Source organism: Nerophis ophidion, unplaced genomic scaffold (genome assembly GCF_033978795.1).
Source record: "Nerophis ophidion isolate RoL-2023_Sa unplaced genomic scaffold, RoL_Noph_v1.0 HiC_scaffold_44, whole genome shotgun sequence".
NCBI classification, from domain to species: domain Eukaryota; kingdom Metazoa; phylum Chordata; class Actinopteri; order Syngnathiformes; family Syngnathidae; genus Nerophis; species Nerophis ophidion.
In genome coordinates, this window is record NW_026906966.1 from 910,829 (window position 1) to 936,691 (window position 25,863).

General features: G+C 39.6%; 2 protein-coding genes and 2 non-coding genes across 5 annotated transcripts; 2 read left to right on the top strand and 2 right to left on the bottom strand.

Annotated features, from left to right (window-relative positions):
• Positions 1 to 3,241: 3,241 nt before the first annotated feature.
• trnaf-gaa (transfer RNA phenylalanine (anticodon GAA)) lies at positions 3,242 to 3,314 on the top strand. The gene has a single exon. It is a non-coding gene; the product is annotated as a tRNA-Phe (tRNA).
• Positions 3,315 to 3,921: 607 nt separating this feature from the next.
• On the bottom strand, positions 3,922 to 3,994 carry trnak-uuu (transfer RNA lysine (anticodon UUU)). The gene has a single exon. It is a non-coding gene; the product is annotated as a tRNA-Lys (tRNA).
• A 4,351-nt stretch (positions 3,995 to 8,345) lies between these two features.
• LOC133546813 (oocyte zinc finger protein XlCOF8.4-like) lies at positions 8,346 to 13,984 on the bottom strand. Of its 2 annotated transcripts, none has more exons than XM_061892639.1 (2): positions 13,284 to 13,589; positions 8,346 to 10,066 (listed from the first exon to the last, which is right to left on the bottom strand). In XM_061892639.1, exon 2 carries the CDS (start codon positions 10,014 to 10,016, stop codon positions 9,309 to 9,311), a length of 708 nt encoding a protein of 235 aa, XP_061748623.1. In that variant the 5' UTR covers positions 10,017 to 10,066; positions 13,284 to 13,589; the 3' UTR covers positions 8,346 to 9,308. The 2 variants fall into 2 exon arrangements, with proteins under 2 accessions (XP_061748623.1, XP_061748622.1); XM_061892638.1 differs by lacking the exon at positions 13,284 to 13,589 and adding an exon at positions 13,724 to 13,984 and having other exon boundaries at positions 8,348 to 10,066.
• A 203-nt stretch (positions 13,985 to 14,187) lies between these two features.
• On the top strand, positions 14,188 to 25,659 carry LOC133546816 (uncharacterized; the record flags this gene model as incomplete). Its single annotated transcript, XM_061892642.1, has 4 exons — positions 14,188 to 14,302; positions 15,711 to 15,933; positions 20,976 to 21,478; positions 25,315 to 25,659. Coding segments are annotated over exons 2-4 (1,071 nt in total), but the record flags the coding sequence as incomplete, so codon positions are not given.
• Positions 25,660 to 25,863: the final 204 nt, after the last annotated feature.

The following is a 25,863-nucleotide window of genomic DNA, read 5'->3' on the forward strand; positions in this document are numbered from 1 at the left end:
CTGTAACATGAGCACTGAAGTGAACACTAGGACCAGGCTACTCAGTGCGAGGCCTGTAACATGAGCACTGAAGTGAACACTAGGACCAGGCTACTCAGTGCGAGGCCTGTAACATGAGCACTGAAGTGAACACTAGGACCAGGCTACTCAGTGCGAGGCCTGTAACATGAGCACTGAAGTGAACACTAGGACCAGGCTACTCAGTGCGAGGCCTGTAACATGAGCACTGAAGTGAACACGAGGACCAGGCTACTCAGTGCGAGGCCTGTAACATGAGCACTGAAGTGAACACTAGGACCAGGCTACTCAGTGCGAGGCCTGTAACATGAGCACTGAAGTGAACACTAGGACCAGGCTACTCAGTGCGAGGCCTGTAACATGAGCACTGAAGTGAACACTAGGACCAGGCTACTCAGTGCGAGGCCTGTAACAGGACACATGATTGGGAACACTAGGACCAGGCTACTCAGTGCGAGGCCTGTAACATGAGCACTGAAGTGAACACTAGGACCAGGCTACTCAGTGCGAGGCCTGTAACATGAGCACTGAAGTGAACACTAGGACCAGGCTACTCAGTGCGAGGCCTGTAACATGAGCACTGAAGTGAACACTAGGACCAGGCTACTCAGTGCGAGGCCTGTAACATGAGCACTGAAGTGAACACTAGGACCAGGCTACTCAGTGCGAGGCCTGTAACATGAGCACTGAAGTGAACACTAGGACCAGGCTACTCAGTGCGAGGCCTGTAACATGAGCACTGAAGTGAACACTAGGACCAGGCTACTCAGTGCGAGGCCTGTAACATGAGCACTGAAGTGAACACTAGGACCAGGCTACTCAGTGCGAGGCCTGTAACATGAGCACTGAAGTGAACACTAGGACCAGGCTACTCAGTGCGAGGCCTGTAACATGAGCACTGAAGTGAACACTAGGACCAGGCTACTCAGTGCGAGGCCTGTAACATGAGCACTGAAGTGAACACTAGGACCAGGCTACTCAGTGCGAGGCCTGTAACATGAGCACTGAAGTGAACACTAGGACCAGGCTACTCAGTGCGGGGCCTGTAACATGAGCACTGAAGTGCCTTGATCGCACACGTGGCTCACTCTTGGGGATACTGCAAATCTTACTTTCAATCCCAAACCCAGTCAAAACTAAACAAACATGTTTTGGGTGGAGAGCAGCGTTTTGTTTGGACCAGCAATATGTAGCTGTATTGACAAGTATGGCAAGTACCGACAGCCTTTGTGACAAAAGCAAAAGGGGAAAAGGGCGCCCTATGCTGGGAGCGTCGCCAAAAGCTTACGTAACTGTTGTGGGTCAGCACAATGATGAGACTTGTTCCACTGTTCTCAGCTTTATTTATTTTCCTTCCAACCTGCGGGCGACAATCTTACGCCCTCAGCCATGTAGAACTTTTCTGTGTAAATATACATATTTAACAATTTACAATGAAAAAGACAGATACTATTCAAACTAAATACAGGTTACAGGACTGCTAAGTGAAGTCTTTGCAGAAATGTAAAGAAGATAGCTGGAGTTGCCTGAATAAGGACTTGAACCCTGGACCCTCAGATTAAAAGTGTGATGCTCTGCTGTCTGAGCTACCCAGTCCCTCTTCAAGCCTGATTTGCCCAACATCTAAGAGAACAGCCATATTGGCAACCTCAGATGAACGTGGATTAGTTAGGATGTTCAGTGACAAGCTGGGAACTGTCAAAGCTCAACTCACCAATTGCTTGAACACAAACCTCATTATTGACAATTAAGACACTTTTACACCCTCATCAAGTAAGAAGGTTTTGACCAAAAAAGAAGCTACTCTCCCGAAGTTGCCAACTCTGAGCTGGATTTATCTTGGATGTTCCCCACATGTTGGAGCCAAATGCCTTGGGGACACAAGTTTAATAGTCAGTTGAGACAAATAGTCAGCTACTTTTGTTAAAGTCCAATTAACAGCAACATGGCTGAACAAGGTACACAACAGGGTATTCAAACAAGATGGTTTCAAAGGGTTTCAGGCAGGTTAAATGAAGTTTAATTGTATGCAATATTCCTAACATTTATGGCAGTAAAACATTCTTCAATGACATGGCCTCATTTTGGTATATTTTTAATTACATCTGCGGTCCCCTCCAAGGTTTCTCATTGTCATCCCATTGGGTTGAGTTTTTTCTTGCCCTGATGTGGGATCTGAGCCCAGGATGTTGTTGTGGCTTGTGCAGCCCTTTGAGACACTTGTGATTTAGGGCTATATAAGTCAACTTTGATTGTTTGATACTAAAGTGACTCAAACATCAGAGTAAGTATGAGGTGATGCTAACCTTCGATAGCTCAGTTGGTAGAGCGGAGGACTGTAGTTGCTCATGCTGAAATACTTAGGTTGCTGGTTCAAATCCGGCTCGAAGGATTACTCTTTTTTTTATTATTATTAAATCAAGATAAACAACACAATATACACTTACAATTAGTGCACCAACCCAAAACATCCCTCCCTCATTCTCACTCATTCATACATTACATTTCTGTGTGACGTCGTTCAAATAAGAATCCAAATAATGTCTTACATCCTGAGGATGTAAACTGTGTGTTGTTTTGGCGTAAGATATTTACGAAACACAACCTGTCCTACAGTAAGATGTTTCTTTCTGTAGGGATAGTGATGCAATGGATTATGTGTCTCACTACGGACTAGAAGATTCTAGGTTCAACTCCTAGCCAGCGTGCTGTTGTTTGTTAACTCAACTGAAACAGTATTCTGTACAATTTTGGGGGGTGTTTATTTTGCTTTTTTTTTTTTTTTTAAATATATTAACTGAAATATGTGTTTTTTTTCTCTTTATTATTGCGAATGTATAACTGGTAGTTGTATCTGTTCTTATACCGTTTAAACTACCTTTCTTCTAAGCAAGGTTCATCTACACTTGAAGAATTAATTATTAGCCTGCTAAGAACTTTTGAACATTTCTGAAAAATCTGCCAAATGTTTGCAATAATCATAACATTCTCGGTAGTAAAACATTCTTCAGAAGCATTTTGGTACATTTTTTAGAGACCCTGAAATGCTCAGTCATGGAGCGCAAGACATTCTTTTTGAGCTTCCGGGACTCAAGTACCTGTTCTGCTGACCAATACTAGACTTTGAGACCCCTTGGAAAGACCTCCTTCCACCCCTCAAAAGTCACCAATAGGGCAGACCTTGGTTACATTTGAATGTATAAACCCGAGAAGGTTTTGCGTAGCTGAAGTAGCTCAGTTGGGAGAGCGTCAGACTGAAGATCTGAAGGTCCCTGGTTCGATCCCGGGTTTCAGCACAACTCGCTGAGTTTCAGAATCAAATCTTCTTACTAATAATCCTTCTGTGGCTCTTACAATACTGAAATGGTCTCCCTGGCCTGCCAACCTTGCTGGTGGAATCCTAGTATCAGTAGTTACACACCTTTCCTCTCTTTTTAATTTGGACAACCGTTACGTGGTTTAACGGTGTATCGTTCCTTAAGCCAATGTTTGGTCTTTAACTGAGCCTTCCATCGGGCTGTTTCAAACACAAATTTGTTGCCTTAGGGGTTTGTCTTGGACTGTATAACTTGAAACTGAGAGTAATAAAGCTGAGCTCAGTGTGAGGTGAAGGTGCATCTAACACACCTACAGCAAAATATTAACCACAACTTTTTCATACAGATACACTGTCTAACAATTTGTGTTTAAGGTATTGCGGTTAAACCTTCAGATGATCACACTAACGCTCTCCCACCTGAACTAAAGTGGATGTGAGGGAGGTTTTTGACTATCAGTTTTTCAAATTAAACAGAGGAAAAACAATCATTGTTGAAAACTATTTAAATTAAATATAGATTCGAAGGACTGCTGCAGGGGGGTAAAGGGACATTTTTTGAGAAATGTATGGCGGTCAGCATCAGCCACTTAAACAGGGACTTGAACCCTGGACCCTCAGATTAAAAGTCTGATGCTCTGCCGACTGAGCTACCCAGGACCTTTGATGTGCTGATATGTCCAACATCTGAGATAACATCCATATTGGCAATCTCAGGTGAAAGTGAATTAGTCAGCATGTTCAGTGACAAGCTGGGAACTGTCAAAGTTCAAGCTCCCCAAGTGCTTGAACCCAAAGCTCATTTTTGACAGATAGGCCAGTTTTACATCGTCATCAACAAAGAAGGTTTTGACCAAAAAAGAAGCTCCTCTCCCAAAGTTGCCAACTCTGAGCTGCATTTAACTTGGATGCTCCCCAAAATATTGCCAGAAGCATTTTGTTTTAATTTTTAGTGGAGGTTAGCTGCAACAGGTAGAGCTGGTGAAGGCCCAGGCTGCAACAAATAGAAGGTCACTAGATTTTAAAGTCCAACATAAGCAGTCAGTAAAGCCCTGTTTTGGTAGTAAGCCTCATGTAAACTGTGTGTTCCTTTGGCCTAAGATGTTTACGATATACAACTTGTACTACAGTAAAATCAGGCTTCACATAGGGCTAGTGGTGCAATGGATAACACGTCTGACCACAGACCAGAAGATTCTAGGTTCAACTCCTGGCTAGCTCATTGGTTTTCGTTAATTGAACTGAAACAAAATTCAGTGCTGTTTCTTTGAGAGTGTTTTCTTGCATTTAAAATAAATATCTACTAACTCGAACATTTTGTCTTGTTATCATTGTGAATAGATAACTGGAAGTTGTATCTGTTGGTATACTCGGGACATTTATTTAGAATAAAGTGGGTGAGGAAAAAGGTGAAACAAAACAAATCTTACCTGAGCACGCCTTCCTCTTGTTAGAGTAAAAATTGTTGGGGCTTGGTCACTAGCATTCAAACTAGATGTGACTATTCTGTCTATGAACATGAACAGTGAAACAAACACATTCTCAGTTATATCTGTGATGGTATAGTGGTTAGTACTCTGTGTTGTGGCCGCTGCAATCCCAGTTCGACTCCGTGTCATGGCACTTTAGCCTTTCTTCAAGCTATACTTTTTTGATGATGATTTTTGAAAAAAGAGGTATCTTGTTCCCTCTGGTAAGTGGTTGAACAAGATGTGAAACCAACCAGGTACTCTGGTGAAATTAAAAATATCTATTTGATGTCATTACAGTATTGTCCTTGATGCATCATTTAATATGACTGATGTGTGCTTTGTGCTGTTACTTTATCACTTGGTAAAATTGCATTATAAACTCAGTCAGTCGATCTATACTTTCTTTCTTTTATTTCTTTCTTGTGTTTATTTCATTGAACATACTTACAACATAATACATCAGACAATTTCATACCATTTCACATTAAACATCATGTCCGTGAACAAGACTCCGAGGTACTTGAACTCCTCCACTTGGGGCAGGGTCTCCTCCCCAATCCGCAGATGGCACTCCACCCTTTTCCGGGCAAGAACCATGGACTCACACTTGGAGGTGCTGATTCTCATCCCAGTCGCTTCACATTCGGCTGCGAACCGATCCAGTGAGAGCTGAAGATCCTGGCCAGATGAAGCCATCAGGACCACATCATCTGCAAAAAACAGAAACCTAATCCTGCAGTCACCAAACGCGATCCCCTCAACGCCCTGACTGTGCCTCGAAATTCTGTCCATAAAAATTATGGCCTTGAATCCTGGAAGTCAGAATGAAAGTCTGATGTTCTTACGACGGAACAATTAAGGGTTTCTTCACAACACGTAAAAATAAATAAAAATGAAGCAAGATGCTTCTGGCAACATTTTACTCGCATATTTGACCCCGTTCTTGGAAATACTGGTAGATTTGATTGAAATGTGTTGCTTTCTTGAAACAGAGCCAGTTCAAAGCAATGTTCTCAAATGTTTAGCAGGGTTAAGGTCCAGTCTCTGGAACGGACATTCCAGAAACCTGCCTGAAACCCTTTGAAAACAGTTTTTATGTGTGTTTAATATTGTTGTCTTGTTGGAAAAGCTGCTTGTGTACAAAGATCAGCCTTTTCACTCTTGATTGGAGGTGAGGCAAAGTCTCATCTGACCAGTAAACTTTTCTCCCAAAACTGCTTTGGGTTCAAGCACTTGGTGGGCTTGAGGTTTGACAGTTTCCACTCTGTCACTAAACATGCTTCCATCCATCCATTTTCTACTGTTTATCCCTTAAAACTGGACAATTCAAGGCATGAGCCGACTACAGCAGTGATGAACAAACAATATGAAAGTAGGTTTGAGGTTCTAGGTCACATGACTAAAGCTACTGACAATTGAAATGTTCTTAGTGAGCTAATGACAAGTACTTTATTGACGGTCCCTTAAACTAAAGCACTTGTCAGCAGGGACTGACAGACGTGGCATGAGTTTTCAAACAGTCAGCCTGGCTGGATGTTGAATGTCTGTTGAATATCCAACTTGGAAACTCATTTGACCTCTGTTTGGCATTTGGAGGTCACTCCAGCAGCACTGAGAGCAGTCTGAGTCAAACTACCTTTAGACAAATGTTGCAATTGTCAATGCCAACAAAGAAATGGACTCAAAAAACGCTATTAAAGTTATGTTAGCTTGATGCTAATATACATTGGCTTTGCTATTGACATGCTACTGATTAGCATTAGCAATTTCTCATGACGTTAACACCCACCAAATGAGTTAATTAAAACTATAACTAAGATGAATGTTAGTATCAGACAGCTGGTGCATAATAAATCCAATATATTCAGTATTAACACTTTTTTGGGCGCAACAAAACACATTATGAATTTACACTACAGCCATCTAGCGTACTGGACTTGCAAATGTAAATAAAGCTACATGTAAATGATGATATGAAAACAAAAAAAACAAAAAAACAAAGGGTAACGAAAGGACCGCAATTATCAATAATAATCTTATTTTTAAACATTGCAATACAAATTTATCACAAACAATCAATATTATTAACGGACACAAAAGTACCAAAAAGTCGTACTGTTGAGGACTGGTATTGATTTGGAGGTAGTGGAATTTGGTGGCAGAGGGGTTAGTGCGTCTGCCTCACAATACGAAGTTCCTGCAGTCCTGGGTTCAAATCCAGGCTCGGGATCTTTCTGTGTGGAGTTTGCATGTTCTCCCCGTGAATGCGTGGGTTCCCTCCGGGTACTCCGGCTTCCTCCCACTTCCAAAGACATGCACCTGGGGATAGGTTGATTGGCAACACTAAATGGTCCCTAGTGTGTGAATGTGAGTGTGAATGTTGTCTGTCTATCTGTGTTGGCCCTGCGATGAGGTGGCGACTTGTCCAGGGTGTACCCTGCCTTCCGCCCGATTGTAGCTGAGATAGGCGCCAGCGCCCCCCGCGACCCCGAAAGGGAATAAGCGGTAGAAAATGGATGGATGGATGGATGGACAGTTGAAATGTGAACAGTACTCATCCCTACCAGCAAGTGTTGTTGTACTGGAAACTAATTTACAAACACAACTTCATCACACACAATACTCCACTATGGAATTGTTCTTATATTAAAATGAGAAACAAATCCATCTTTGTACAGCAATGGTTTGAAAAAGGCATTTGGTCACTGATGCACTTATTGACTGATAAAAATAGTTTATTATTTGAAGATTTCATTAAGTACAACCTGGAACAAGAAAAAAACTCATAACTTAAAATGTTCCATTCTTTCTAAGGCAAAAGACTTAATTTAAGAAAAAAAAAGACGGAATTGACCACTTAAAGTAATATTTTGGATGTTGTTTTGCAATTGAAGACAACACTTGTTCGATCTGTGATAGGGAAACACAATAAACAGTTTATTTTAAGAATGTGTGCAAAGTAAATCTCTGTGGGATGATGTACAATATTGGCTTTTGTCTGACACTCCAAACTTTGACTGATATTGATGTTGTTTTGGGGATGTTAAAAAAGAACATAAAAAACAGTAAAACAAATGTTTAAAACACAATATATATAATCCACAAATGTAAGTTTGTAAAAACAAAACCATCATTTCACAAAAAAAAAAATTCTGCCATTTTCTCTCACTTGTATACTGCATAAAGGTCTGGGGACATACATATAAAACAATCACAACACAATCATCATAATACAGAGTAATGACGATAATGAATAACAAATGATTATAGAGACCCAAGAGATGATTGAAAAAGTCACACATTTTACAATTGTATAAAAGACAACTGTTCAAATGATGTATAAAGTAAATAATAATATGCTTCCTGAAGTGGTCCAGAAGATGTTTCAGATGTGAACCAGTACATATGTATATCATATAAAGGTGATAATCTATGGGATTATTAACAATTACAAATACAATATTTCATATAAAATTGTATGATGAATATACAGGATATATATAATTATATATATATATAAATATATATATATATATATATATGTGTGTGTGTGTGTGTGTATACATACACACAAAATGTTTATTGCATGTAAAATATGTGTTGTACTGTTTACTATCTAATCTACTCAAATTGTTCTGTCCATTTTTTAATAAAAGTACACAATGTTGCATATTAATGCATGTGCTTGACTGATAAAATCATTCATATAAAATATCTAATCTATAAACGTGGAAGCATATTAAAAAGATTGTTAGACAAACAACAATGTCACACATGTTATATGTGCTGATGTTGTTAGAAAGTCAAAATGAAAGTCTGGACAGTTTATTTCAAATCCTGCAGTTTCATTTGCTGCTGCTGTTCTCACCAGCACACTTGTGTTTCTTACACTGCTACTTAGAAGACAATCTTTCACCACACACACTGCAACTCAACACTTTCTCTCCTGGGTGTCTTCTCATGTGTACTGTGAAAGATTTGATCCTTCACAAAAGCTTCTGTTACAGATTGAACAGGAATGGGATTTCTCTCCAGTGTGTGTTCTAGTGTGTACTTTCAAACACCAGTTTTCTGTAAAACCTTTACCACAGATTGAACAGGAAAACGGTTTTTCACCAGTGTGTGTTCTCATGTGCACTTTCAACCATCGACTTTCTGTAAAACCTTTACCACAGATTGAACAGACAAAAGGTTTTTCACCAGTGTGTGTTCTCATGTGTACTTTTAAAAGGGGACTTTGTACAAAACCTTTACCACAGATTGAACAGACAAAAGGTTTTTCACCAGCGTGTGTTCTCATGTGTACTTTTAAAAGGGGACTTTGTACAAAACCTTTACCACATTCTGAGCAAGAAAAAGGTTTTTCACCAGTGTGTGTTCTCATGTGTCTTTTCAAATTTTGACTTTCTGTAAAACCTTTACCACAGGTTGTACAGGAAAAAGGTTTTTCACCAGTGTGTGTTCTCATGTGTATTTTCACATCTGTACTTTGTGTAAAACCTTTACCACAGGTTGAACAGACAAAATGTTTTTTTACCACTGTGTATTCTCATGTGCAATTTCAAACTCCAACTTTGTGTAAAACCTTTACTACAGAGTGAACAAGAAAAGGGTTTTTCTCCAGTGTGTGTTCTCATGTGGGTTTTCAGAAGACTATGGTATTTAAAGGTTTTGTGACAGAGAGAACAAGTGAAGTGAGTGTTGTCAGTGTGACATGTCTTATCATCTTTAGAGTCTTCATCATCAGTGTCAGGAGAGTGTGACGTTGTGTCCTCACTATCTGATAGTGGAGCTAAGAGCTTGTCTGCTTGTGATCCTCCACAGTGGTCTCCATCAGCTTCTGTTGTCATGTGTTGTGTTGAGCTGCTGCTTGGAGGCTCCCCCCCTCCCCTCTCCTCACTTTCACCTTTCACCTCATCATCTTCACTCTTCACAGGGACACCAGTCACTGGCATCTTGGTGACATCAACCTCCTCCAGTCCTTCAAGATGCTCTCCCTGCTGATTGATGCTGTGTTCTTCCTCTTCCTCTTTATTGTGAGGGGTCAGTGGGTCCTCCTCTTCCTCCTTAATGTGTGGACTCTGTGGATCTACCGCTTCCTCTTTAAACTGGGGGATTATTGGGTTTTCCTCTTCCTTTTTAAAATGGGAGATCTGAAGGTATTCCTCTTCCTTCTTAATGTGGGAGGGCTGTGGCTCCTCCGTCTGCATCCTGAAGCTCCACTTCTGTTGCTGAGGGTGAAGATGTTCTTCACAGACGTCTGCAAGACAAACACAGCATCTCTGCTCAGTCACACAATGCGTTCAGTACTTTTACATCCACTTAGGAAAAACAAGTCATCGTATGAACTGTCTTAAAATCTCAGTGACGCAGAAAAACGCTGCTCTTACAACATTATTCACAGGAAAAGAAAAACAAACCAGGTTGATTGATTGATTGATTAATTGATACTTTTATTAGTAGATTGCACAGTACAGTACATATTCCGTACAATTGACCACTAAATGGTAACACCCCAATAAGTTTTTCAACTTGTTTAAGTCGGGGTCCACGTTAATCAATTCATGGACAGAACTTTTTCATATGGATAGACAACATAGTTTAAAGGGATTTTGTAATATATTATTTCACATATAAATATTAACAGAACAATTTTAAAACAGACTACACAGGCTCCTAATTTAGTTGCTGAAATATGCAGTAAAATATTAAATGATAAATAATGATAAATGGGTAGAGGTGCAACGGTACGTGTATTTGCATTGAACCGTTTTGGTACGGAGGTTTCGGTTCGGAGGTGAACTGATCCGACACGGACATATAAGTAGCGCCGCACGTTGTGTAAATAATGCACACCGAGGCACCATGAATTGATTTACGTGGACCCCGACTTAAACAAGTTGAAAAACTTATTCGGGTGTTGTACAGAATATGTACTGTACTGTGCAATCTACTAATAAAAGTTTCAATCAATCAAAAAAACAACAACACACGGCATGCTAGCAACGACTGGGATATGATAGACTGACCACACCTCCTCTTTTCACGAGATATATCCTCTTTATGGAGATGTCCAGGTGGAGTTTCTTAAATGCCTCGAATGTCCGGCATTTTAAGTTATGGTTGCGTGTATTTTCAATGTACGTTCAGGGTTAAGAAGGGGTTAAAAACAAAACAAAAAGTGGTGCACGCAGCAGCATTCGTGAGGGAGGGCCAGAGAGAGCGAGAGAGTTATGATAAACGCGCATTCGTCGCCAGGCTCTGATTTTTATCCTTTGATTAATCAGATTTAATTTTTTATTATCTATAGCAGGGGTGTCAAAAGTGTGCCCTGGAGGCCATTTGCGGTACACAGCTAATGTTTTAAAGGCCCACAGCACATTCTAAAAATACTATTAAAATAAACAAAAACATAAACAAAAGTGAAATAAAAGAGCTTAAAGGCTAAATGTAATTTAGAAAAAGTTGCAACGTTGACTAATAAAACTAAGCTGTTTTTTTTTTCTTTCAAACTGTCATTGCTTAAAACATAATATTGAATCAAAATCTATTTTATTATGAATTATATCCAAGTTTCCCAATACTTCACATCAAATATTCCACTAAGAAAAATATTTTTGGTGGAAGATTTAGCAAATGTGTTAAATAAATAATTAAAAAATGTATATTTTGTTTTTTTCTTACTGTACCGAAAATGAACCGAACCGTGACCTCTGAACCGAGGTACGTACCGAACCGAAATTTTTGTGTACTGTTACACCTCTATAAATGGGTTGTACTTATATAGCGCTTTTCTACCTTCAAGGTACTCAAAGCGCTTTGACACTACTTCCACATTTACCCATTCACACACACATTCACACACTGATGGAAGGAGCTGCCATGCAAGGTGCTAACCAGCACCCATCAGGAGCAAGGGTGAAGTGTCTTGCTCAGGACACAATGGACGTGACGAGGTTAGTACTAGGTGGGGATTGAACCAGGGACCCTCGAGTTGCGCACGGCCACTCTCCCACTGTGCCACGCCGTCCCTATTATTACATCATTCCCAGGATTATTTTCTCAAATAAAGTAACCAGATATTAACAGTAAATAAACAAGTACATTAATAATAATTGTTTTGACAAAATAATACAATTAGAAATGACACAATATGTTACTGCATATGTCAGCTGCCAAATTAAGAGCCTTTGTAAACAGTTTTGAAATTGTTCTATCATCAATCATATACCAAATGATATATCGTGACATATATTGTTATTAGGATATAGATTTGAGGTCATATCACTCATACCAAACATTGGTTTGCCGAGTCATTTTGTTTAGCCCACCAAATATATTTATTTTTTTATAATCTTCAGATGTGTGTGTATTAAGGGTGTAACGGTACGTGTATTTGTATTGAACCGTTTCGGTACGGGGGTTTGGGTTCGGTCCGGTGGTGTATCGAACAAGTTTCCACACGGACATATTAAGTAGCGCACCACACGTTGTGTCAACAATGTACACTGAGGCACAACACACGGCATGCTAGCAATGACCGGGCTACTACAAAGTGTAAAATCCAGAGCTGAAAGACACTCCTGCCTCGTTAAGATCTCCCGTTTGGGAACACTTCGGCTACGCAGTGCGATACAACAATGGATAACATGGCTTCAACGAAGAGAAAGACGAACAAACGCAGCTCCCACTGCATTCAAGAAGCTTCTACTCGGCAACTCAGGCAGGGCTAAAGCAATAACAAATGCCGTCGGTGTTTTTACAGCAGCAGATTTAAGACCATATTGCATTAAAAACTAGATTTTGACACACTTCTATGGTGGAGAAACAATGAGCCCATTTATCCTTTTACTGCCAAGTTAGCCAGGCACTACCTCACCATACCTGCTACCTCCGTGTCCAGCGAAAGGGTATTTTTCACAGTTGGGGACATTGTAACTGCAAGCAGGTCTGCTCTTTCTGCAGACAATGTGGATAAACTGATTTTTCTGGCAGAAAACATGAAAATTGAGTGAAAGTCACCAGGGTAAAATGGTGGGGATGGCTGAAAAAAAGTTAATCTGAGGCTGAGTTGACTTTAAACTGTTTAATGTTGCACTTTTTGTATGTAGAAGTAAAGTTTTGTCATTGTATTTAATCTGAGCAACAACTTGAAGCAGTTTAATGTTGCACTTTATACGTGAAAATGTTACACTTTATATGTAGAAAGGTTTTGTATATATATATATATATATATATATATATATATATATATATACATATATATATATATGTATATATATATATATATATATATATATATATATATATATATATATATATATATACATATACATATATATATATATATATATATATATATATATATATATATATATATATATATATATATATATATATGTATATCTGTCCGGAGTCAGAACCTGGGGTGGACCGCTCAACTGTGCAACGGTTGGGGACATTTCTGCGTTGCTGACCTGTCTGCGCTCGGGATGGTCTCTGGCTGGCCCCACTATGGACTGGACTCTCACTATTATGTTAGAAACTGGCTGGCCTTGGAACGCCTCGGGATCCCCTAGAAAGAGCTGTATGAAGTGGCTGGGGAAAGGAAAGGCTGGGCTTCCCTACTTAGGCTGCTGGCCCCGCGACCCGACCTCAGATAAGCAGAAGAGGGATGGAAGGCTGGATGTGTAACACAACTTGATGTTCCTTGAAAACAGCGTCCAGTAGTTGATGTTGTCGCTCCTTCTCCTCTTTTGTTCGACAAAGTTCCTCCTTGTACTCTGCTGTAGTTTTTTTTTTTTTTTTCTAACATCACAAATATTTCTTCAACAGCAGCAGTTAGTCGCTGACTCACCAACACTCACATCATTTGTAATGTAGACATGTTCACACAATAAAAACACTTTACACTTACATTGGATCTCTGCTTTGATGTGTCGATCACTTCCGCCTCTCTTTGTTAGCAGCTAACAAGCTAAGCTAACCAGCAGGCTAGGCTAGCACGTCAAAGTGCACTCAGACTAATGTATCCGCATACAAACAATTAATAAGGACGTTTACTGCGTTAAACGACACACATGTGCACATGTACGTTGTAATAAAGACATAGAAACCATAATAACCAAAACAACGTATTCTCCGCCAGACGCCATCTTGTTCTGGTCTTCCTCCTGTGTGACGTCATCGAGGTGTTGTCAACCAGGGAACAAATGTTGGCCAAACACGTGTTTCACCGGGACAATATTGAGTGGTGCACATTTCCTTCAAACACGTGTTTCACCGGGACAATAGTGAGTGGTGCACACTTCCTTCAAACACGTGTTTCACTGGGACAATAGTGAGTGGTGCACACTTCCTTCAAACACGTGTTTCACTGGGACAATAGTGAGTGGTGCACACTTCCTTCGCCCGGCCACAGAAGACAAAAAAGAGTTGCTGGTGTAACAATAGGAAGAATATATTCCACTCCTCTCTTGTACACGCGGCTTATGAGGTAATATACATGATATATTTTCATATTATTTATCTTATTTACCTCATATGTTGTTCGAAGCTAACGTGCTAGCTTTAGCCCGCTAGCAGGCCTTTGTAGCAAATGCGAGCGTTTTTTTTTTTGAGGAGTGTATTTTATATGTTCTCTATGAGAATTATATTGACTTATTTAATACTTTAACTGTTTTTTGTTGTATATTACAGTCACGCTTAACATCATTGAATATTTGTTACTAGAAAGAAACGAACGTCTCGAAATTTAAGTCTGGAATAAGTCACATGGTATAATAATAATAATAATAATAATAATAATACATTTTATTTGGTATAGCGCTTTTCAGTGTACTCAAAGATGCGTTACAGGATGAACAAAGAATATTATTGTTATTGTGATGACAGTGTAATATAATGTATTATTGCAGTGGTCTGCTTTATGTTGGTGTCAACTGTATTAGCAATAAATACAAATGATGTTTGCACGCACTTCTATTCCCTTGATAACATCCATCCATACCTTTGCTACCGCTTGTCCCTATTTGAGGTTGCGAGGGGGGGGGGGGTGTTGGAGCCTATCTCAGCTGCATTGGGTGGACATATCATGGAAATTAAATCAACTGATGTTTGTTATTACGAATACACTATTGGCACAATTGTAAGTGATTAATGCTTATTCAGTCAGACTAAAATAAATATTTAATTAAATAAATGTTAAATATTAAAAATAGCTTTAATATACTGCACACAAAATGAATTTGCATCAATACTTTGTTTGTAGTCGAATCATGAGGTACCCAAATATTCTAAAAATATGTTTATATTTATAAATTTGTATATATATATATATATATATATATATATATATATATATACTTGCTGGCAATTGTTACACGTGCTTCACTGCACTTCTGCTTGTTTTCCGTTGGTTTTAAGAATGTTGCTTTCGCAGAAGGAAGAACAAGGAGAGGATATTGTGCGTAAAAGTAAAGCCAACCGACCACAGCTCTGTAGTCCTGGTCACCGTTGACGTGAAGTGGGACTATTTTGGAGGTGCACGTCAAGGTTGGCTGGTAGGTTGGTAGTGGGAGGAGCCAGTTGGCGTCACTTGATGCTGCAGCACAATGAAACTTTTGTACGTGCAGACTGACTTCATGCAGTCATGACGGTATTAAAATCCCAGCAGGAGGTTTTCTATAAGTTGTTACTTTTCAATCAATAATTAATGTAAATGCAGAAAACAGGATCAATTAAACAATTCATAATAATCAATAACTGATGATTATTCCATGTGTAGAAGAACATCACCACAAAGTGGTGTCAGTCCACTTGGAAAATATTATATTTGATAGACAAAACATATTTGACACATCTGAGCTGAAGTTTGTTTGTGTTGTCTTGCGGACGTCCAACAGATGAACGCTCGTCAAGAAGAACGTCCCCTTCAGCAGCAGGAGGATCCACAGCCCCCCCACATTAAAGAGGAAGAGGAGGAAGTGTGGATGAGTCAGGAGGGAGAGTGTCCTGTAGGGCAGGAGGAGGCTGATGTCAGCAAGTTTCCACTGACTGTTGTCTCTGTGAAGACTGAAGAGCATGAAGACAAACCACCTGAGTCCTCACAGCTTCATCACAGTCCAAGTAAGCACAACATCCACATATCATCTAATACAATGTTTGTGACACATGTTCATCCGGGGGACACATTTATCACTAAAGATGGAGATATACTTGCTTTTTAAAGGCCTGCTAAAATTAGATTCTATGTGTCATACTTGATCATTTCGTGATATTGCCATATTTTTGCTGAAAGGATTTAGTAGAGAACATCCACGATAAAGTTCGCAACTTTTGGTGCAGACGATGACATCACAAGTGTGGGGGCTCCTCACATATTCACATTGATTTTAATGGGAGCCTCCAACAAAAACAGCTATTTGGACCAAGAAAACGACAATTTCCCCATTAATTTGAGCGAGGATGAAAGATTTGTGTTTGAGGATATTAATAGCGACGGACTAGAAAAATAATAATAATTAAAAAAAAAAGTTATGTTTTTAGAGACATTTATTAGGATAATTCTGGGAAATCCCTTATCTTTCTATTGTGTTGCTAGTGTTTTAGTGAGTTAAATAGTACCTGATAGTCGGAGGTGTACGTCCACGGGTGTCTTGACGCGCAGTGTCTAAGGGGAGTCGACGGCAGCTTTATGGATGGCACCAGCTCAGCTTTTCTCCAGGTAAGAAGCAACTTTTTACGACAATTTTCTCAGAGAAACCTGCTGGTTGACATTCGGTTGGGATCCATGTTCGCTGTGATCCATAGGAAAGTTTCACTTCCGGGAATTCTAAACAAGGAATCACCGTGTGTTTGTGTGGCTAAAGGCTAAAGCTTCCCAATTCCATCTTTCTACTGTGACTTCTCCAATATTAAGTGAACAAATTGCAAAAGATTCAGCAACACAGATGTCCAAAATACTGTGTAATTATGCCGTTAAAGCAGACGACTTTTAGCTGTGTGTGTGTGCAGCGCTCATACTTCCTAAAAACCCGTGACGTCTTGCGTACACGTCATCATTGCACGACGTTTTGAAGACGAAACTCCCGGTAAATTTAAAATTGCAATTTAGTAAACTAAAGCGGCCGTATTGGCATGTGTTGCAATGTTAATATTTCATCATTGATATATAAACTATCAGACTGCGTGGTCGCTAGTAGTGGCTTTCAGTAGGCCTTTAACACCACCATTTAAAAACGAATGCTTATCAATCATGTGAATTATGTTTATATAGCGCTTTTCTCTAGTGACTCAAAGCGTTTTTACATAGTGAAACCTAATATCTGAATTACTGTCAGGGGGTGTTGTTGCTGAACCCCAAGATGCAGAGATGGCGGCAGGCATTGTGCAGGAAAACATGATTTAATTTAACACTAAAAAAAGAACAAACAAAAGGGTACAAACAAAAGGCGCGCACAAGGCGGAGAACAAACTTGGCTATGAACAAAACTAGCACAAAGGCTAACTTTGGACTAAAAACAAAAACACTTACTGTGACACGAAGGAACTATGACGTGAGCAGAGTGAACAGAAGTAGACACAACACTACAACGATTAGTATAAATGACATTGACAGGTAGTGGTGACATCCACACGACACGACAATAATCCAGCACTGACTGGTGGGGAAGGCAGCTTTAAATAGTATCTGGCTGATTGACACCAGGTGTGGCCAGGTGCCAATCAGCCACAGCTGGGGAGACAAAGCACTCAGGGAAACAACCAGGAAACAGATAAATAATGGCGCTGACAGGAAATACTACACACAGAGGAAAAACTAAAACACAACCAAACTGTCAGGGGCAAGCCGGACAGTTACTTTTCAACCAGTGTGGGTGGCACTAGGAGCAGGTGGGTAAAGAGTCTTGCCCAAGGACACAATGGCAGTGACTAGGATGGCAGAAGCGGGGATCGAACCTGGAACCCTCAAGTTGCTGGCACGGCCACACTTCCAACCGACAGGGCGCTCGCTCCCGCTGACGTGCCGATCTTCAAGTGACGGCGTGATAAGAACGCACCGTCACAATAAACAAAACAAAACACTGGTCGAAAGTGATATTTGTTAAAAAAAAAAACAAGCAAACTGGAGTTTTGACCCAGAGAAGGCAGGTCGGTTAGAAAAAACAAAAACTCTGCAATCCAGGGACGCCCGGACTTAAGGAAATGCACGTCCTTTTTGATTTCAATGCGTAAAAAGACATAAAAAGTGTGTTAACGCCAACACTGGTTATTCATGTGATTATCAGACAGCAGTCATTTCCATTAGACAATATTCAAATATAGCTGGGAGTGTTGGAACCATACCAATATTTTGCTACCGGTACCAAATTTATTTTGGTACTTTTCTCAATAAAGGGGACCACAAAAATGGCATTATTGGCTTTATTTTAACAAAAAAAACTTAGGGTATATTAAACATATGTTTCTTATTGCAGTTAAGTCCTTAAATAAAATAGTGAACATGCTAGACAACTTGTCTTTTACTAGTAAGTAAACAAACAAAGACTCCTAATTAGTCTGCTGACATATGCACTAACATGTTGTCTCATTTATACACCTATTATTTTGTCAACATTATTAAGGACAAACTGTAAAAATGGATAGTTAATCTACTTGTTCATTTACTGTTAGTATCTGCTTATTTTCTCTTTTAACATGTTCTATCTACACTTCTGTTAAAATGTAATAATCACGTATTCTTCTCTTCTTTGATACTTTACATTAGTTTTTGGATGATACCACAAGTTTGGGTATCAATCCGATACCAAGTAGTTACAGGATCATACATTGGTCATCTTTAAAGTCTTCATGTGTCCAGGGACATATTTCCTGTGTTTATAAACATAATACTGTATACATTTAAAAAAAAGTGAAATAAAATGTTGTGATACCAAAAAATATTGACGTAATCATAGTAGTATCGGCTAGATATGTGGCGTTTGTTTACATTTTGAAGCCGGTGAGCTACGGTGTGTAGTGAAGCATGTTTAGCTGTTCCTCGTCCTCCAGTGATAATGTTACCTGTGAGAAACGTACTTTATTTGTCGCCATGGAGGCGAGGATTAGTGATTTAGAAGTAGCTAAACACTGCCGACGGCGGATGGATGTTAGCCGCTAGCTAGCTTGCTATGTCTTAAAGCCCCTCTTCCTGAGGGTGTTTCAGTGTTATAACTTCACCTTTATTGTTAGTTTTTAAGCCAAAATGAATCCGTTGTTCCTTTTCTGTCTCCACGCTGTGTCTGCTTGTAAGTACTCAGTGATTGTGTGCCGCCGAACATGCTCGTCTGCTCGTAAACCCGCAATGTCACGACGTGACTTCGATGCGAGGGTACGGTACAGCGAATGATTCATTAGCGGTACTATACCAATACCAGTATACTGTACAACCCTAATAGCTGGTATGGCCCACTTATAATTCAAATAACAAAATAATGTTTGCTTTCATCAGATATGTTCTAGTATTGTATATGTGGATGGGGGCCCTGCTTTGGAAATAATGTGTGCCTCCTTCAGAGATCAGGTTTAGTTCCACTTGAAACATTGACATGTTGCACAATGAGATGAGTGCTGTAGCACAAGCGTGGGATAACGTCAACAGTTGTGGAACTTTCTAACAAACACAGTGGAAAGTAGTTAGAGAAAAATGAAACGACGCAGATATTGCTTTCTCCTTTTACTGTTAACTCAAGATAAAAACGGGATCTCATTGGAAGCGATAGTTATGCGCGGACGTCGTTTTAGGTAAAACAAAATGGTGTCTGCCAATGTAGTTTACTACGTCAGTAGTTGTCAAACTTTTTTCACCAAAAATACTTGGCTGTCCAAGTACCACCTCAATGAACTTTCAGGTTCATTCAACATAGGAAACTAAAACACTGTACTTAAACAATTAAAGAACATTTGTCGTACCATTAGTGGTACACTTAAATCGGTTTTATGTGTGTGTGTGTGTGTGTGTGTGTATATATATATATATATATATATATATATATATACACACACATACAGTTGCGATCAAAAGTTAACATACACCTGTAAAGAACATAATGTCATGGCTGTCTTGAGTTTCCAATCATTTCTACAATTCTTATTTTTTTGTGATGTAGTGATTGGAGCACATACTTGTTGCTCACTAAAAACATTCATAAAGTTTTTTATTTTTTTATGAATTGATTATGGGTCTACTGTACATGTGAGCAAATGTGCTGGGTCAAAAGTATATGTACAGCAATGTTAATATTTGGTTGCATGTCCATTGGCAAGTTTCACTGCAATAAGGCGCTTTTGGTTGTTGACCACCCCTCTTGACAAAATTGGTGCAGTTCAGCTAAATGTGTTGGTTTTCTGACATAGACTTGTTTCTTCAGCATTGTCCACACGTTTAAGTCAGGACTTTGGGAAGGCCATTCTAAAACCTTCATTCTAGCCTGATTTAGACATTCCTTGACCACTTTTGACGTGTGTTTGGGGTCATTGCCCTGTTGGAACGCCCAACAGCATCCAAGACCCAACCTCCAGGCTGATGATTTTAGCTTGTCCTGAAGAATTTGGAGATAATCCTCCTTTTACATTGTCCCATTTAAAGCAGCAGTTCCATTGGCAGCAAAACGGACCCAGAGAATAATACTACCACCACCATGCTTGATGGTGGGAATGGTGTTCCTGGGATTAAAGGCCTCACCTTTTCTCCTCCAAACATATTCCTGGGTATTGTGGCCAAACAGCTCCATTTTTATTTTATCTGACATGGACGGAGCTAAGATCTTCTGGAGGAAAGTTCTGTGAAATACCCCAAAATAACTTGTAGTGTCTTGTTAATTTATAGCCAAAAATGTTTTTATTTTATAGATATTTTCAAAGCAGAAACATTTCCTTAGGGTCCTCTGGCACCCCATAGGGGACCCGTAAGGTCTGGGCCTCTTAAGACCTCACTGTAGGTGCTAATCGACCTGTTCATTCACCTTTTTACCGAATTTGAAAGCAAAAGAGTCCACAAATAACCGAATCGTAAAGCAGAATTGAAAATTAAATCTGAATTGGTAAAATCTTATCAATATCGCTCCTGACATGTGACTGAAAAAAAGATGGACTCCTCTCGACCATGTTTGTCTTCCTGTGTCCTGCAGACGTCTGTGAAGAACATCTTCTCTCTGAGCAACAGAAGTGGAGCTTCAGGATGGGCAAGGAGGAGCCACAGCCCTTCCACATTAAGGAGGAAGAGAAGGCGCCACATATATTGCAAATGCAAAGGGAAGAAAATAACCCACTGACCCCGCATTTTAAAGAGGAAGAGGAGGAACACAGCATCAGTAACCAATGGTTGGAGAAGTTCCATTTGATTGTGAAGAGTGAAGATGATGAGGTGAAAGGTGAAAGTGAGGAGAGGGGAGGGGGGGAGCCTCCAAGCAGCAGCTCAACACAACACATGACAACAGAAGCTGATGGAGACCACTGTGGAGGATCACAAGCAGACAAGTTCTTAGCTCCACTATCAGATAGTGAGGACACAACGTCACACTCTCCTGACACTGATGATGAAGACTCTAAAGATGATAAGACATGTCACACTGACAACACTCACTTCGCATGTTCTCACCGTCACAAAACTTTTAAGTACCATTGTCGTCTGGTAAGACACATGAGAACACACACTGGAGAAAAACCTTTTTCATGTTCAATCTGTCGTAAATGTTTTACTTTAAAGCACAATTTCAAAGTACACATGAGAATACATACTGGAGAACAACCTTTTTCCTGCTCAGTATGTGGTAAAAGATTTGTATTAAATCAAAGTTTAAAACTACACATGACAACACACACTGGAGAAAAACCTTTTTCATGTTCAATTTGCGGTAAAGATTTTACTCAAAAGCACAATTTTAAAGCACACATGAGAACACACACTGGAGAAAAACCTTTTACATGTTCAATCTGCGGTAAAGATTTTACTCAAAGGTACCAATTCAAAGCACACATGAGAATACACACGGGAGAGAAACCTTTTTCCTGCTCAGAATGTGGTAAAAGTTATGTCATAAATCGAAGTTTAAAAGTACACATGAGAACACACACAGGTGAGAAAGTGTTGAGTTGCAGTGTGTGTGGTGAAAGATTGTCTTCTAAGTACCAGTGTAAGAAACACAAGTGTGCTGGTGAGAACAGCAGCAGCAAATGAAACTGCAGGATTTGAAATAAACTGTCCAGACTTTAAGTTTAAGTAACATCAGCACAAGTAACATGTGTGACATAATAATTTGGAACAACATATGCTGCCATTTGAGCGCCATCTTTTTCATGGACACCCCTGTTTATTTCAGCAAGACAATGCCAAGCCACATTCAACATATGTTACAACAGCGTGGCTTCGTAAAACAAAGAGTGCGGGTACTTTCCTGGCCTGCCTGCAGTCCAGACCTGTCTCCCATGGAAAATGTGTGGCGCATTATGAAGCGTAAAATACAACAGCGGAGACCCTGGACTGTTGAACGACTCAAACTCTACATAAAACAAGAATGGGAAAGAATTCCACTTTCAAAGCTTCAACAATTAGTTTCCTCAGTTCCTTAACGTTTATTGAGTGTTGTTAAAAGAAAAGGTGATGTAACACAGTGGTGAACATGCCCTTTCCCAACTACTTTGGCACGTGTTGCAGCCATGAAATTTTAAGTTAATTATCTTAAAAAAAATAATAAAAATTATGAGTTTGAACATCAAATATCTTGTCTTTGTAGTGCATTCAATTGAATATGGGTTGAAAAGGATTTGCAAATCATTGTATTCTGTTTTTATTTACCTCTAACACAATTTCCCAACTCATATGGAAACAGGGTTTGTATGTCCCTGGACCTTTATGCAATAAACAATGTATGATTCAAATACAATTGGGTACAATAAATGTAGTTAATATTTGTGGGGATGTTTTTTATTCTATTTGTTATCGCAGTCAATTTTTAAATGTTTTCTTTATATGACTTACATGTAGTTTCCAGCTTACTTCATCATGTAGACTAACTCAGCCTGGAGGATGTGTGTAATGCTGAGATGTATTGGAGATGACTTGGTTTGTTTGGATGTTGTCAACCTGTCAATTGTTCAATTTAAACTATTAATGTTGTCAGATCTCACGAGAGAAACAAGCAACCAGCTCTATTACTTCTTCTTCCTACTGGCAGTTTGCAGCCATGACTTGAAAGGTTCATACTGCTATACCTTCAAGGTACTCAAAGGGCTTTGACACTATTTCCACATTCACCCATTCACACACACATTCACACACTGATGGCGGGAGCTGCCATGCAAGGCAATAACCACGACTCATCAGGAGCAAGGGTGAAGTGTCTTGCCCAAGGACACAACGGACGTGACAAGGTTGGTAGAAGGTGGGGATCAAACCAGGAACCCTCAAGTTCCCAACCGCGCCAATCCCTTTTGGTGTTTTGTGCAACTGACTCTGACTTTGTCTTATCTCTCTATTTTTGAGGTAAAACTCTGGAGCTTTTGAAGTGTATTTCTGGTCTTGTCATCCTCGTCCGGACAGAAGGGCGACACGGCAGAGCGACTGGATCCAAACAGACGTCGGAGACGCTTTACTGAAGCAAAAGTCGCTTAATTACCAGAGAGCGTCATTTACACAGGACTGCAGTTCCTGGGAGGAGGTCAGGTCAAATATGGAGGACTCCTCTCCTGGAGAAGCCAAAGCATCGTTTTTTTATGTTCCTTCTTTCACTGTCTGGGTGTGCGCTAAAGCTAAACAACACCACCTGACCACAGAAGGAGATGTTGGTGTGTAAATATCTGGAAAACAACTGCTTTAAGTCAGAACTTAAAGGTTGGCGTTTGAGCTAGACAGGTAGTCTCCTTTCAAGGATATGGTTGTCAATTGTTTTGCATCCCGAAGTCCCAATTGGGGCCTCTTTTCCTACGAGACCTCAAAAAAGACAGGCAGTAGAAAATGGATGGATGGATAGCTAATAAAAAAAAAACAATAAATAAATAAATATATGTATATATATTTGCATATATAGATATAATTTATATAATGCCAGAATAAATTTAAAAAGAACATGAAAACCTCCCACATTCTAAAATACATTATAAAAATGATTAGCATCAAAGACAATAATAATATCATAAGTGTAATATGTATTTATTGTTTTTCTTTCCTTATGCTACTGTCGTTTCAATACATTGTTTTTTTTATTAAATCAACATAAAAATATACAGGATACACTTTCAATTAGTGCATCAACCCCCCCCCCTTTCCCCATTCACACTCATCCACACCCACTCACACAAAAAAGGGTTGTTTCTTTCTGCTACCAAAATTGTGGTTCCCACAACATATCTAGCACAGGCGGCAAGGGACACAGTCCCTGAAACACACATGATTGTGTGTGCCGAACATTATCATTAATTACTATTTTGTATGTAATTGTTTTATATTATTTTACTTTCTTTTTTTATCCAAGAAAATGTTTTATATTTCAATTTTTTATCTATCTTATTTGATTTTATTTATAAAATAAAAAATGACCTTACCTTCACAAGACCAGGTTATTATTGAAATTAGACTTTTCTAAAGGTTTTTAAAACCAGGTCCAGTCCAGATTGATTGATACTTGTATTAGTAGATTGCACAGTACAGTACATATTCCGTACAATTGACCACTAAATGGTAACACCCCAATAAGTTTTTCAACTTGTTTAAGTCGGGGTCCACCTTCATCAATTCATGGTAATGTCCAAGTGGGGCTCAGCAACACACCCCCTCATCCATGTACAACAACAACAACAATTAGGGAAACAACAGATTGCATATGATTTATAAACAAAATGACATTTTCATAAAAAAGCATTTGTGTATAGTCTATATTATGTCCAAGTCAGACTCAACACACACTTTCATTTTGTACACTCAAAAATCGGGAACATAACAACAGATAGCATATATGTTGCTGTTGTTGCATGTCTATAAACATTATTACATTTTCACAATAAGCCTTTAAGGATTTCCCATCTTGTTTCATGTTTTTTGGCATCATTCGCACGTCGACAGAGAAGGGAGCCGAACGCTAATAAGTCAGTCTCATTACTTTTTCTCCAGTTTTTAAATATTCACGTCGTATAAAATACATCTTTGAGTCTTTATTTAGGGATAAGATTGTCTTGGTGCGCGAGAAGCATTTCGCCGCGTTTCGTGCTGACTTAGCTTAGCTCGCTAGTTAGCTTAGCTTGTTAGCTGCTAACAAAGACGCAGAAGTTGTCAACACATCGCTGAGCAGCTAAATATCATCTCTGACCAGACTGTGGGGTCTTAAGGGCTCGTCGTCACGGGACCGAAGAGAACCCCAGCGGCGGAGGAAAACGAGGACATTAAAAAGTCACTTCAATGTCTTTCACAAGATGTAAATGACATACGGATTATAATTCTTAAACGAAGTCATGGAGCTCCGTATGTGCATCCAGGAGAGGTATAAGAAGATTGGCGAGTTGGAGAGGAAAGTGGAAGATCTGGAGCAGTATTCTAGACTGAATGATGTGATCGTGACGGGGCTAAAAGTGAAACCCCGCTCATATGCACAAGCTGTGGGGAGCGAGAGTGCATCTGGGGACCCGGAGGCTGGCTCGGTGGAGGAGCAGGTTGTGGCCTTTCTGGCTTCCAGAGACATTCATCTGGACAAGAACTCAATGGAAGCGTGTCATCCTCTGCCTGCGAAGAGGGACGTCATGCCTGCTGTCATCCTGAGGTTCGTCAACAGGAAAAGAAAGACTGAACTCATGAAACAAGGGAGAAAGCTAAAAGGCACCAACGTATATTTGAATGATCACCTGATCAAAAGGAATGCAGATATTGCAAAAAAAGCCTGGCACTTAAGGAAACAAAACAAAATACAGAATACTTGGGTCACAAACTGTAAAATAGTCATAAAACTGAACGGATCACCTGAACAAGCAAAAGTGCTGGTTGTTAGAGACATACAGGAACTGAAGAGATATGAATAAATATGTGAATTA

Coding starts and splice junctions, on each gene's coding strand:
- LOC133546813 (XM_061892639.1), bottom strand. CDS start 10,016: ATGCAGACGGAGGAGCCACAGCCCTCCCACATTAAGAAGGAAGAGGAA.